Source organism: Orycteropus afer, unplaced genomic scaffold, assembly GCF_000298275.1.
Source record: "Orycteropus afer afer isolate SDZICR_OR568_19922 unplaced genomic scaffold, OryAfe1.0 scaffold00063, whole genome shotgun sequence".
NCBI lineage: Eukaryota > Metazoa > Chordata > Mammalia > Tubulidentata > Orycteropodidae > Orycteropus > Orycteropus afer.
In genome coordinates, this window is record NW_006921650.1 from 3,021,691 (window position 1) to 3,036,864 (window position 15,174).

The 15,174-nt window shown below is 34.5% G+C and overlaps 1 protein-coding gene across 1 annotated transcript in view; it reads right to left on the minus strand.

Moving 5' to 3' along the window:
* PPP1R9A (protein phosphatase 1 regulatory subunit 9A) overlaps positions 1–15,174 on the minus strand; it is a 577,130-nt gene that overhangs the window by 134,479 nt on the left and 427,477 nt on the right. The window contains exons 5-6 of the mRNA XM_007939795.1: positions 7,094–7,229; positions 2,132–2,197 (exon numbers count right to left, since the gene is read on the minus strand). Of these exons, the coding sequence (XP_007937986.1) occupies positions 2,132–2,197; positions 7,094–7,229 (202 nt within the window). The remainder of the gene's footprint in view (positions 1–2,131; positions 2,198–7,093; positions 7,230–15,174) is intronic.

The following is a 15,174-nucleotide window of genomic DNA, read 5'->3' on the forward strand; positions in this document are numbered from 1 at the left end:
TTGCCCCATCTTCCTTCTGAGGAGTGGCTGGTGGGTTTGAACCGCCAGCCTTCTGATTAGCAGTCAAGTGCCTTAGGCACTACGCTACCAGAGCTCCTGGAGAATCCCATATATTCAAAATGGCAAGGTTGGCCACCATCTTGAGTGGGGAGGCGCCATCTTTGAGAAGGGCAGAGCTGTTTGGAAGCCCTGCGTTAATGTTATATAAATTTCCCCTCACTTTGAAATAATCAAACCAATCCCTATTCACAAGTTCTTCATCATATTCACTTTCACTTGCTACACATGCAGCTTTGAAATAACTGGAAAGATCTGAGTCTCCTCTTTCACTAAGTAAGGCTAAATAAGAAACTATTCTGATTGACCTACAAATTCTTAAAGATACAGTTAGGAATTGATCTTGTTTGTAACCTGGGGACTGCCTGTACCATTCTTCTCTCACTGTCTCAAATCATGAATAAATTTAATTCCCTCATTTAACTGACTTCCCATTTTCATCTTAATCTCTTCTGTGTGATTCAATTCAGTTCACTTTCTTAGTCTTCTCTAACCTGCCCAGTTTCATGCTCATCCCTCGATATTTTAAAAATCAACAAGCTATTAAAACCATCACTGATGCCATTACAAGTGAGTGCGGGAAAGAAATACATCTGTTGCTAATGAGGCATAAAAAAGAAGCCCTTAGCCCAGTCTAGTGGGGTCCAGGGAGGGTCTGTTGAGGATATGAACCCAAAACAGAGACCTGAAAGGTGAACAAGTTGAATAAACAATAAGTGTACAAGGGTCAGTGTAAGGAATGGCATTCAAAGCAGAGGAAACAGGAAGACTAAAGGTGTGGTGAAAGTACGGCAGTACCTATCGCTCACTAAAGTTAAACCTGCGGTTACAAGCCTAGACAGCTCCATTTCTCATTGTGCCTATAAGCATTTTAGGACTTTCTGGTAAAGAGTTATATTTAACTTATGTTTTTTAAGTTGGAAAAATACTGTCATTTGTATTTGGCATCTTTTTTTTTTTTCAGTTTTAATGCTTTTATTTTATATATTTATGATAAAAACTTATTTTCCATCTCTGAAAACTTATCAATATTTTTAGTGAAAACAATATGATTTAATGTGCTTTCTGTTGATCTTTGTATAATACTCTGCAACCTACATTTCAAAAGTACGAATCTATAGACATTTCAATAGTCGATTTTAATGGTTGACATAGGTGATACAAGGTAGTTTGTCATCTCTGAAGTATATTATTGCCTGCTTTTCTGAAATCATACGTGTTCTCCAATTCCATCTATTGCTTATACAGAAATTCTGGTGACATTGTGATACCAAATGTATTTGACATCTCTTTAACACTAGAACATCTCTAACACTGCGATCTCTGTAGTTCATCATTCTAGAATGTTTCTAAGGTGATTTCTAGGGAGTACACAGTCTATACTCAGTGAAATTTAATGGCATGGAAGAATTTGATAAGGGTCCTTTAGAATCTATCATCTGGCTCATAAGTAAATACTACCACAGTGCTATTATTGGAAAGAGAGAAAATAACAAGGAAACAATCAAATCACTTCCATCTCTGTGTGTGGCACTTAATACGATTTTATTTTTTTAAATATAAAATCTATTTAGATATTTGGGTATGTCTACCATATAAATCATATGAATGAATACTGCTATACTTGAAAGATATATGCATTCAGGCTTTTAACATTAAGCTTTTAATTCTGAAAAATTCAGAACTCTGTATCAAAAGATTTACTATACTTAAAAGAAAATAGAAATTACTAAATACACTGTACTGTAAAACATCATATTGCTCTGGTATGGATATCTTTTTTTTCTTCTTAAGGTGGAAACAAAAAGTTTAAAGTGTTAGGGGTTAAAAACATTGAATGTTAAACATTAGAAAGTGGATCAAACTGCAGAACCTGTGCCTAAAGTAAGTGCTATGTTCCAGAATTCAATATTTATTTTTGAATGATTATTTTCAAACTATATTCAGCATATGAAACACATAGCTTGAGAGAAGCTCCTCAGAATGCAGCTAGTTAATAGACAGATGGAATATTTAATTTCACACATGAAGCAGGAGGCTACAGATAAGCATTATTTTCTTCTGAAAAACAAACCTTAAGGAAATAGTTGTTATTGTTATTGCAGTTGCCAGAGAGTCCTTGAAATTCAGTCACAATGTTCTAAAATGGTTGACAACGAAAATTAAAGAAAGTTTTTCCCCACCTACAGACAGCAGCCTAATGATAAAGGATAGAAAAAAAAAATACTTGACAGTCCATTTCTTACTGTAATAAGCACTGCTGAGTACCAAGAGTATATTGCTGCAGCTCAGTAAAAATGTCTCTACTGTAAGTTTCTCAATATTATAGACACAGTTATCAAGTCAATTCATATTATTAAATTCACTTTATTAAAAGAGCATCCATAATAATTGCACTCTCTTGTTCATCCAGCACAAACTGTATCTAACCAAGAAAAGCAAACAGTATGAGTCAAATTTAATGTTATCCCTTTAATACCTTTCACATGAACATCATATTCATAAAAACATTTTAATACTTGTATAAATCATAGCTTTCATATTTCTGCCTCTAATGACCACATATTAATACAAGCAACAAAAATGCATATTCATGTAGTAGTTAATCACATTGTACTCAACAGTTTAAAAAATTCTAAAAAAAAATAAGCTAATGCTGTCATGTGTTATGATATTAATTTTCAGTAATGAAAACAAATTACGAAAGGCTGATTAAGTTATACTTTACAGAGAAGTGTTTTAGTGTCTCGAGTAATGATTAACCTTGTTACGAACTAATGCCTAAAGAGACTTTAGAATGCCATCTACATACAGTCTAAGACTTAAAAATTTAATGAACATTATGTTTTAAAAAAATATTCAAAGAAGTAATCATATAATTTTGAAAGTGCATGTGGAATAACTCATTATAATTGGAATGACCATATCTACTTTCTATTTTTAAAAAACGGTCGTGCACCAGTTGATATTTCATTTCCAGTTTGAGCTCACAGCATATCAAATTGTATAATGCTCTCTGACAGAAATAGATACCAAAATTATACAAACATGCCCCACACACCACAAAATACATACCAGAATTGCCACCACTACAAGGCTAAACATTGATAGTTGTAAACTATGATGAAATATTAAATTTGTTATTGTAAAGTAAAATCTTGTTGAAAAATTTACCATACCCCCAGAATTTCATGGGATAGTGCTGACTGTCTGAGGGGGATATTCAAATCTTCCATGGCAACCTTTCATATTGTTTAGGAAGAGAGAGGGAAATAAAGAAAGAAAGTGAGAGAGAGAAACAAAAATTGTTAAATCTTGAAACAATACCACTAATCACAGATAAATTCCAATCTATACTTAAAATGTTTATATTCTTCAAATTTACAACTCTTTTTCTTCTTTATAGCACCCCATCTTTTGGTCTCCAGAATTAAGGAAGTGCCACTTCAACTATTACTATTTTTTTTTTAAATCAGAATGTTTAACACAGAGTGAACAGGAAAATGAAGGTAAATTAAAACTGAATTGGCTTTTTTGCTTCTTTTAAACTCTGTTTAAATATTTAGAGGAAGAAAAAAGAAAAAAAAAGCATAAATTTAAATATAGTTTACAGATTATCTATAGATTTCAATCTTATTGGAGTATGACCTATAGTTATTCCTAAATACGTTTCTAATATAGGACCACCGTACCTTTCCAACTGGGGGATATATTTCTCATATTGCAATGTTTTCCCTAAACAATTCAAGCAAGTAACTGCACTCTGAGTATGTGACAAGTTCCAAGTTTGAAACAACTTTGGATGATGTGATCAAAAACAGAGGCTATCTACCCTTCACTAGAGAATGCTGCCCTAAAAGCTGGCTCTACAAATTAGTTGGATGAACTTGACTGCTTTGCATTTCATTAAAGGTGTTTCTGGCTGGTGCAGGGAAGGTCACAGGGCATATTGTAAAATAAAAATGATTCTAATTTTGAAATCACAAGCTGATTCCATAAATTATAAGAAACAGGAGAAACCACGTGACTGATTACCTATATTGAAGACTTGTTTTAACAAAGGTATGTAAATCGATAAACTGTTCAATTACATATGAAATTAACTCAGTTTTTCAAGGACCATTTATCCATTGGCTATCCAATGTTGGCTGGTTCTCATTTCCCTTATGACTCTCAGACATTTTACTTCTCACTAACAGAAAGAAAGTAAATAGGGAATAAAGGTATAACATTTGAATCAACCAATTTAGTAGTATTTGGTAGCATTAGTAAAGAAAAATGATTCTGTGTCAAGTAGATACATTAAAGCCTTTACAATGGAGTTAATTTTCATTATTTGTACAGCTTTCATTTCTCCTACATATAGAAAAATAATCATTGATTTTACCTGGGGATGTTCTAGTTAGGATATGCTCTGGTGAGGCAAGAAAGGAAGCAAACATAAGAGAAGAGGATGAAAGATAGATGTAAAAGGAAAGTTTCCTTGACCTTTTCAAGAAAGGAAGGATGACTTGGCGTGAAATAATTGGCAAGCATCCAACCTCTACAGCTTATAGAAAAAAGAAACCACTTAACTTCAAGCTAAACTCTAATTCTTTCATAAACTATTTTATGCAATTATTTTCCCCTAAAACACTATGAAGATGATACTTCATGGGCTGCTACCTAGGGGAAAAAAAAATCCACCAAATACTCCTGTTCTCCTATTTTGCTGAAATACAGAAAAAATAATCACAGAAGCTAAGTGTTATGAGAAACTTCATCAACCCAAAACATCCAACATCTCTTGTTACCCAGTTATTCAATGTGTGCCTGAATAGAGCCAGACCCATCAGGAGGACACTGTCCTTTCCATTCAAAGCCAGTACAGTGTGTTGTTAAGAGTCCAGGTTCTCTGGAGACGCTATTATTTTAATCTTCACTTTGCCAACACTAGCTACCACTAGGGAAAGTCTAAGTTTCTGCGTTTCTGGCGGGGGGGGGGGGCAATCTCTTCTAGTTGCTGTACAGATTAACCAAAATCATGTAGGAAAGGCAGCTTGCAAAGTGCCTAGCACTGAGTATTTATTTACTCACCTTACCCCTGGAAAATATCTGCTTAAGTAGTAATCAGCTCTGCTTTCCTTAGAGAGACAGGCAAACAAAAAACCTCACAAAATCCATTTGTTGTATGATGTGTTACTAAGTATAAATGCTAAGTAGCAAATGTTCAGTTTCCATTTACTCAAACTTTTAAATTAAAGAAAAATTCTTACACAAATTGAAAACTTTCAGAGATAAATGGAATCAATTCCTCAAAATAATGGGAGGAAATACACGGTACTTTATCTAAAAACTTCACCTGGGAAGCCTGAACAATCTATCTTAATTTCACTCTGTCCTTGCTATATCTGATGACTTATTATCAGATTAATGGAATGTTAGGACCTAGAAGGAATTTAGAGAATCAGGCCCATCCCTGTTCTTTAAATCCAAGAACACTGAGGAACAGAGATTAGATACATTGGCCACCTCACTTTCCACCACTTGATGTCACCGTACTACCCTCAAGCTCAGATCCAAACAGAGAGAGGAGGTTATGTGTGGCTTTCAAAAACAAACCTGCACAGAGAATTCTGTGGTCCTAAAATGGGCTTTCAGAGAAGGCAAATCAGTGTCTCTGATAAAAGACAAACTACTACTGCAGATAACTGAAAACTAGGTAACAAAAGAAGATCAAATACTTGAGGAAATGGCTCCTTTTATAAGTTCAGAATTCAAGACAACATATTTTCATGTATATTAGTATAGTAAGAAAATACTTGCCATTTCAAATGAATTCTTCAAGTGAAAAATTATACCAAGTAATCAGAATTCTAAGAAACTAATTCTTTCATGTAAAGGGGTTTTCTAACTCCTGGGTCAAAAATAAATGTTCCAATTCTCATTTTTTATCATAAAAAATGAAGAATGCATTCTTACACCACAAATACATGAAAACAATATATATTTAGGTTAAAACATGTCAGGCTAAAAATATGTGAAAATTGTTTGAATGTCTGTTTATTAATCTCTACTATGCCCTAGCTATAAACCAAAACAGCTGTAGAAAATAGTATATTCAGATAAGGAGAGGCTCAATAAATGAAGATGTACTGTGAATCTTGTATAGGGCTTCTACAGAGAAGAGTGTTTGTTTTATGTGAATATTATGTTTATAAAGTATGAAATACTACAACTAAATTGTTGATGGATCTTTTGGCATGCTAATATGAAACATATGTACATTTAAACATGTTTATAATAAAACATATTGTTCCATTATATCCATGTATATTTGGCATTCACATTAGAAATAAACCAGCATCTGTATCATATTACAACATCCAGAGAGTCTTTTTCACTTGGGGGTTAGCTTCCATTCATTTACTTGATCTTCTACAGAGAGCAGGATGCAAAATTATTCCAATATGTATCTACTCTGTAGAACATGTGCTAGTGGAAAATCTTTGTTCTGCATTATGTTAGCACAAATCCCAGCAAGCAGATCCAAAGAACTTTCTCTTCCTGGGGGAAAAAAACCCTGGAAACAGTTAGCAATTTTTGGTACTTCTCTGCGGATGTGTGTATATGATGTGTTTTTTCACTTAAAATGCTTACTGATATTTTGAAAAGAAAAAAAGGCATTACATGCTTATTGTACAAAACTGGAAAAAATATACACCAAAGGAAGAAAAGCACTGACAGACAAGGGTTACATTTTGGTTTTACCTTGTTGGTGTGTGTTTATGAATTTCTTTGTATTAGTGTGACAAAAATTTATTTGATTCCACAGTCTTCATACTGTAAATAGGATATCATTCTTTCATTCATAAGTTAATAGGAAACACAAATAATTTTTCTGTAGAGTTGAACTTTAGTTGAATGCAGACACAACCTCCTTGAGAATCTACAAAAAAAACCTGGCACACTTTTCATACAGTAGAAGAGTTTAACAAAGCAGTAAATGTAGTGAAAAAAACATGAAGCAAAAAGAACTAATAGCAGTTCCACTGACCTCGTCATCATCAGCATCATACTGGGCATAGCGCTGCTCCAGCAGCTCTCTCTGGCGCCTTTCTTGTTCCAGAGTCTGGCTTATCAACTGGGCAACTTCACTGACTTGTCCTGGCTTTTCCCGTCCAATAATAAACCTATAGAGAGGTTAAAGAGGGCACAAATAGTTAGACTCTTCAGGAAAAATGAGTGCTCAGAAGAGTAACCTACTTACTACCTCATCAGTGTTCATCAAGCCTCAATAAAACAGTATCACCTACATACTTCACATGGCATGTGTGTGTGCATAAGAAAAGGTTGAGATGGTCAAATAAAGTAATTTTGAAAGACATAGCCCATAAGGAAAAAGAAATGGAGAATACAAGGACCATAAAAATATCTTAAGAATGATCACTTTGGAAAAAGATGTAACAAATGTAATCCATTCTGAAGTACTCTACACATTTTTGATACTTTACAAATGAAAACAAAATCATAATGTACTCTTTATGGGCTATTGTTTCAAAAACATTTTAAAATCTAGTATAACTTAAGTGATTTAATAAATGGAGGGGCACTGCTATCTTACGATATAACTTTGGAGATAAATGAAAGAAGGGAAAACAGATGCATGATTTTTTAAATTCTGTTTTTAAGATGGAAAACTAAAATATTGAGAGATTCTGAATTAATTATCTTCTGGTGAAGGGGAAAGGGTGAGGATACTAGAAATAAAAGGACAAAGGAAAATATCTGTGGATATTCATTACTGTAAGAAAAATGCCTATAGACAAAAACCAGGAAAAACATTTACTGATTGCAACCAATAGTCATGATATAATCTTATCAATGAAACATAATCATTCAGTAAATTGATATTCACTTTTAAAAATCTTTTTACAATAATACATGGTTCTATTACTTGAAAATGGAAAATAATATGTCTCTAGAATATAGCTTCTGAATATCACATCATTATTTTGAATGTGACTTGGTTTAATCTTCTAATTCTATATTGATGTTTTCTTAATATTAAACTAAGCTGCTGTATTCAAGTATAATTTTAAATTAAATACTCTCGCATTCTAGTAGAAACATACAAAAGATCAAAATTCTGAAACTTTAATTATATATTTTATATATTCAAACAAGACTTAACTTTGAAGTTACGCTTAGGTGTTTATTATTTGAGTTATTTATCTTTGGGAATCAAAACACTATAATTTGTCTTTGTTGAAGTATAATTTATGTACGATGAAATAAACCTATTTTAAACATTTAGTTCAATAAGTTTGAAAAATGTGTACACATATCACCATATCAACCAAAATATAAAACATACAAAATATTCCCTTATTCCTTTTTCCCAGTAAATTATCCTCACCCTGGATCCCAGGAAACCACTAATATGCTTTCTGTCAACACGTACTAGACTTGTCTCCTCTACAATGCCATATAAATGCAAACACAGAGTATCTTGCTTCCTTCACTCATGTTTTTCAGATTTATACATATTGTTGTAACTAGGAGTGATTTGTTCTCTTTTATTGCTGAGCAGTGTTCTGTTGTATTGGATATATCCCATTAGGTTTATCTACTGTTTTACTGATGGCTATTTCGGTTGGATTTTGGATATTATGAATAAAGAAAGTTCAATAAATATGCATGTGCCTATCTTTCTACACAAGTTTTTATTTCTCTTAAGGAGTAGCAAAGTGCCTAAGGCACTTGACTGCTAACCAGAAGACTGGCAGTTCAAACGCACCAGCCACTCCTCGGAAGGATGTTGGGCAATCTACTTCCTTAGTGATACGGCCTCAGAAACCCAAGGAGGGGTTGCTGTGAGATGGGTCCGACTCGACAGCACATAACAACATGGTAATGTACAACTAAATTTTTAAGGAATCACTAATTATTTTTCAAAGTAGTTGTGCCATCCTCTATTCTCACTAGCAGTGCATGAAAGTTACGGTTGTTCCACATACTCACCAATAGTTAGCACTGTCTTTTTAAATTTTAGAAATTCTGGTGGGTTTCTAGTAGTACCTCATTATGGTTTTAGTTGGCAATGCGCTAACAATTAATTATGTTAAGTATCATTTCATGTACTTATTGACCATTTATCTATCTTCTTCTGTGAAATATCTTTTCAAAGATATTTTGTCTTTTTAAAAAGTTGTGTTGTGTGACTTTTTATGATTGAGCTGTAAGGTTTCTTTATATATTTTCATTATGCATCCTTGGCTATATATAACATACATATACTCACTTGTTTAACTTACTATCTTAGTCTAGTCAATGACTTCCTTTTTCATTTTCTTAATTGTATCTTTCAAGGAAGTTCAATTTATCATTTTTTTAAAGAAATCTTTCATTTCCTATCTAAGACAATGTTTGCCTGCCTTAAGATTGCTGAGATTTTCTCCTACTTTTCTTCTTCAAGTGTTACAGTCTCTGGGTGACACAAATGGTTAGCACACTCAGCTGCTACCTGAAAATCTGGATGTTCAAATCCACCCAGAGGCAACTTGGAAAAAAGTCCTAGGGATCCACTGTCAAAATCTAGCCATTGAAAACATGGTGGAGCACAGTTCTACTCAAATATATGTGAGGTTTCCATGAATTGTGGTCAACTTGGCAGTAAGTGATTTTATGATGCCTTACGAATAAAGTAAAGCTTTATGTGTGATGTGTGGTAAGGATAGAGTTTCATTTTTTTCCAAAGGGATAAACAGTTGTTTTAACATCATTTGTTAAAAAAAAAAAAAAAAAAACTATTCATTTAAACTATTTGTTGAAAATTAATTTATTATCCCTATTGAATGATTTGGGTACATTTGCTAATAAGACTGAAGATTCATGAAGTCATCATAACCTGATAAGGTAACCTAGGCACATAATGCCTATCTTGAATTAATTATATTTTTGGTAACATTCTAAAGGTGAGAGATGATCTAGTGATACAAATATAAAGCAATTCAGAAACACATACCTTAGAATGGTGGCATCAGGTAAGCCCAATTTGACCTTTTATCTTTCTTTAAATATATAATAGGGTGAGTTGGGGAGGGAGGTATTGTTTACCAACTATAAATTTGGTAAGAGACCAAAGGAAGCCATGTTAATAGAAAACAGTAGCTAAATTCAATAACAAAGTAAATTAGAATTGATTCATTTAAGCCATAATTCTTTTAACTCAATTGAGAATTACATTGTCAGGTTTCTGAGTTCAATAGTGTTCCCTAAAGAATGGGAACTGCCAGTCCCAGAAAACAATGTGTATGAATTGTTGAAAGGAAAAGCAATTTAATCCAGAAACTTTCACCCTAATCACAATTAAAAAAAAAAAAAAAAAAAAAGATTCAGACTACCAGACAACTGTTTAAAGTTATTCTGATGGAAGTAAGGTAAAGATGGATGTGATCTGGAAATTATCCACTTGCCAGGAGTTGAAATAATTCCTAATTAATTCTAACAATGAATAAAGGAGTCTTAAGAAAGATCTTGTGAGAGATTTTGCCTGGTGGAACCACTGAGACGATGGCCCCTAGCTGCCCCTCAGGTATGGAACTGAACCCACGCCTGTGGCTTCCAGCCAAACAATGGACAGGCATATGAGCTGAACATCTATCTGAGGTAGATACACTCCTTGGAGAGAACAAGCATGGGAGAGAGAAGGGCTGCTTATGCACGGGGAGACAGGTTAGGGGACTGGAGTGCATGGAGGGAAGGACACAGGGAAGAGGTAACTATCGGGAGGAAGGAGGACGGGAGCTGTTGCATTGTGGTAAATTGTGGTCAATGTCATGAGACAAAGTGTATATGAACTGCTGTATGGAAAGTATATTTGCTTGGTAAATTTTCACCCAAATCACAATTAAAAAAAAAAAGAAAAAAGAAAGATCTTGTGAGAGATTTTAAAGAACAGAATTATAACAAAAAATTATAATATTACAATTAATTGTTGTTATTACTTCCCGTGGAGTTGATTTAGACTCATGGAGACCCCATGTGTGCAGAGTAGGAATAGTCTGTAGGGATTTCAAGGCTATGATTTTTCAGAAGCAGATTACCAGGCCTGTCTTCTGAAGTACTTCTAGGTGGATGTGAACTGCCAGCCTTTCAGGTAGTAGTACAACACTTAACCATGAATGCCATGGAGGACTCCCAGAATTAATTACATAATAATAAATTATATGACTACATAATCATAAACTATATATGTTGTTGTTATGTCCCATCGAGTCGGACCTGACTCATAGTGACCCTCCTTGGGTTTCCAAGGCGGTATCACTACAGAAGTAGATTGCCCAACCTTCCTTCCCAGGAATGGCTGGTGGGTTTGAACCGCCAGCCTTCTGGTTAGCAGTCAAATATAGTAGATCAAAACTTCAATAATGATATACAAGTTTTTTTCTATCTATGAAAAAATGATCCATAATTTCAAACTAGAATTCCTTGTGGAACAAAAATTAAAAGGTACATATACACATATAATAAAAGTTTCAGAGAAATAAGAACTTGTTTCACACCATGTAAGAAACTATTTTAAATCATTAAGGCACAATTCATCAAAATCACAGCTTGGTTTTCTGAATTTGCACCAACAGTTTAACATTAACTACTATTTGCATAATATTAGTTTATTTTACAATCACTTTACAGTCTGATAACAGGGAAATAATTTGCAATTGCACAGATTAAGACAGACAATGCCTCTCATTAAATATACTTACAGGTTCACACATTTTTGCTTTAAAACTATGTTAAAGCATGGCCATTTTCATGTGAGGAGCTGTCTTGGGCAGTGTTACAACATCCAGCTACACATATCTATTTATCTATGTAACCCAGTATAAAGGAGTCCTAATGGATGAGTCGGGGCCGACTCGACGGCACATAACAACAACAACAACAACAATGGCACAATAGGAGCTCTGGTAGCATAGTGCCTAAGGCACTTGACTGCTCACCAGAAGGCTGGCGGTTCAAACCCACTAGCCACTCCTCGGAAGGAAGGTTGGGCAATCCTACTTCCATAGTGATACTGCCTCGGAAACCCAAGGAGGGGTCGCTATGAGTCAGGGCCGACTCGACGGCAAACAACAACAACAACAACAAAACGGCACAATGGTTAAATGCTCAGTTATTAAATGACAGGTTGGTACTTAGAACTCCCAGCTGCTCCATAGCAAAAGACCTGGTGATTTGCTCATATATATATTACAGCCTAGGAAATCCTATGAGGCAGTTTTACACTTTCCTATAGGGTCACTATGAGTTAGAATCAAATTGATGACATAAAACAACAACAGTCCAGGATAATATATAGTACGGATCTTGTAATATTAGAAAGTTACCCTGTTAAGTATGTTCAGAGGAAAACCACACAGAATTGGAATAAAACTGCTCTCTCTGCCTCATTTTCCTCATGTGAAAATGAACATTTACTCCATCTGTCTCAAGGATTAATAAAATAATAAAAAGCGGAAAAGACATGAAAGAACTTTAAGGCACTATTATTATGACAAAATGGATAAAATGATCAATTTTAAGAAAATATGTGACATTCAAAATCCCTTTAAGCATGCTCATAAGTGTTTGGTTGATTTTTAAGGTGTATAAGTTGGCCTATGAGATCATATGTATAATCGAGCAAACTAGGACTGAGAAGAAACTGTAAACTTTAAAGTTATTTTTTTAATTATGAATTTTTAAAGTATGAATATGCTTTACTAACTGTCTGGTTACCAAGTGTCACTTTGACAGGAATATACCACAAATGGTATGGCTTGAACAATCAGGAGTTTATTCTCTTACAGTTTGGAGGATTTAAGTCCGAGTTGAAAGTGCCAGGCTCTAGGGGCTAGGTGAAAGTCCCTCAACTTGGGCTTCAGCTTTGCCTCCTGCTCCCAGCCCACTGAAGCTGGAGGCTTTTCCTCGTTCAGACAACTGCCAGCTGCTGAGGCTGACAAGCCCAAGGTTAACAAGTAAAAAGGCACAGTCCCAATATTACCAAACAGCATGACAGGCCACTAATTCAAGTCCGATGAAGCCCCAAGCTTGGCAAAGCATGGCAGCCTGCTGAACAATGACTTAGCTACACACAGGGTTCAAGGGTGCCATAAGCTAGAGACCATTCCCAAAGGTGTTTCTTATATATGAGGAGCAGACCACATCCCTAAAGCAGCTACTCACCTGCTTGTGGTAGATCCCACCATGGAGCTGATTACCAGTCTTACGGGCAATAACTACCAAGAGCTGCCCAGCCACTCAACCAGACCCAGCCAAGTTGACTTACAACGTTAACTACCACAGTTACTTAAATTAAAGGTTAAAATTATCTCTAAAACAGAAAACTGGTCTTGACAGAATAACTCAACCAACCTGTAAAAAAACACTTACTGGCTCTATGATCATGAATATATTTCTATGCCTTATTTTATTTCTCTGCAAAATGAGCATAATAACTATAACAAACATACAGTACATAATTCATATAAAAAGTATAACTGAGTACTTGGTGCTCAGTAAGTGTTCAATAAATGTTTATTTTTGTTATTATCTAGATAATGCATATTTATTATGTAAGTAAGGTACAGTAAAGTACATATTATGCAAACAATGAAGAGGAATGGAATCACATTCATTGTCAGAAAAAAAACTTCAAGCTCTATATTAAAGTACAATTCTGTCAGTGATAGGATAGTACCCATATGCCTAAAAGGAAGACCAGTTAATACGACTATTACTCAAATTTACACATCAATAACTAACACCAAAGATGAGAAAATAGAACACGCTTGCCAACTTCTGCAGTCTGAAATGGACCAAACATGCAATCAAGATGTACTGATAAATACTCGTAATTGGAGTGCAAAAGCTGTAAACAAAGAAGCAGCATAGGTATGTGAACAATATGGCTTTGGTGTCAGAAATGACACTGGAGATTACATGATATAACTTTGCAAGACCAACAACCTATTCATTGCAAACACCTTTTTCAACAACATAAACAATGACTATACACGTGGATCTTGCCAGATGGAATAGCAGGAATCAAATTGACAACATCTGTGGAAAGAGGCAATGGAGAAGCTATGCATCATCAGTCAAAGTAAGGCTAGGAGCTGACTTGGCACAGACGATCAATTGGCTCATATGCAACTTTAAGTTGAAGCTGAAGAAAATTAAAACAAGTCTACCAGAGCTAAAATATGACCTTGATACTATTCCACTTGAATTTAGAGAATATCTGAACAATAGTTTTGATGCACCAAACACCAATGACCAAAGAAAAGATGAGTTGTAGGATGACATCAAAACTATCATACATGAAGAAAGCAAAAGTCATTGAAAAGGAAAGGAAGAAAAGGCCAAAGTGGATGTCAGAAGAGTCTCTGAAACTTGCTCTTGAATGTAGAGTGGCTAAAGGAAATGGAAGAAATGATGAAATAAAAGAGTTAGAAAACAGCTACCTGGACAACCGACTGAAGAAATGTATATCTATCTGTTCCTATTGCAAAGAAAGGTAATCCAACAGAATGTGGAAATTACTGAATAATATAATTAATGTCACACACAAGTAAAATTTTGCTGAAGGTAATTCAAAAATGTTTGCAGCAGTATATTTACAGGGAACTTCCAGAAACTCAAGCTGGATTTATAAGAGGATATGGAATGGAAGATATCATTGCTGATGTCAGATGGCTCTTGACTAAAAGCAAAGAATATCAGAAAGATATTTACCTATGTTTTATTGACTGTGCAAAGGCATTTGACTGTGTGGATTATAAAAAATTGTGGATAATATTGCAAAGAATGGCAATTACAGAACATTTGATTGAGCTCCTGAGGAACCTGTACATAGAACAAGAGTCTGTCCTTTGAACATAGCAAGAGGATACTACATATTTTAAAATCAGGAAGGGTGGATTTCAGGGTTGCAGCCTTTCACAGTATTTATTCAATCTGTATGCTGAGCAACTAATACAAGAAGCTGAACTATATGAAGAACAACAGAGAATCAGGATTGGGGGAAGGATCATTAACAACCTGTGATGTGCAGATGACACAACCTTGCTTGCTGAAAGTTAAGATGAC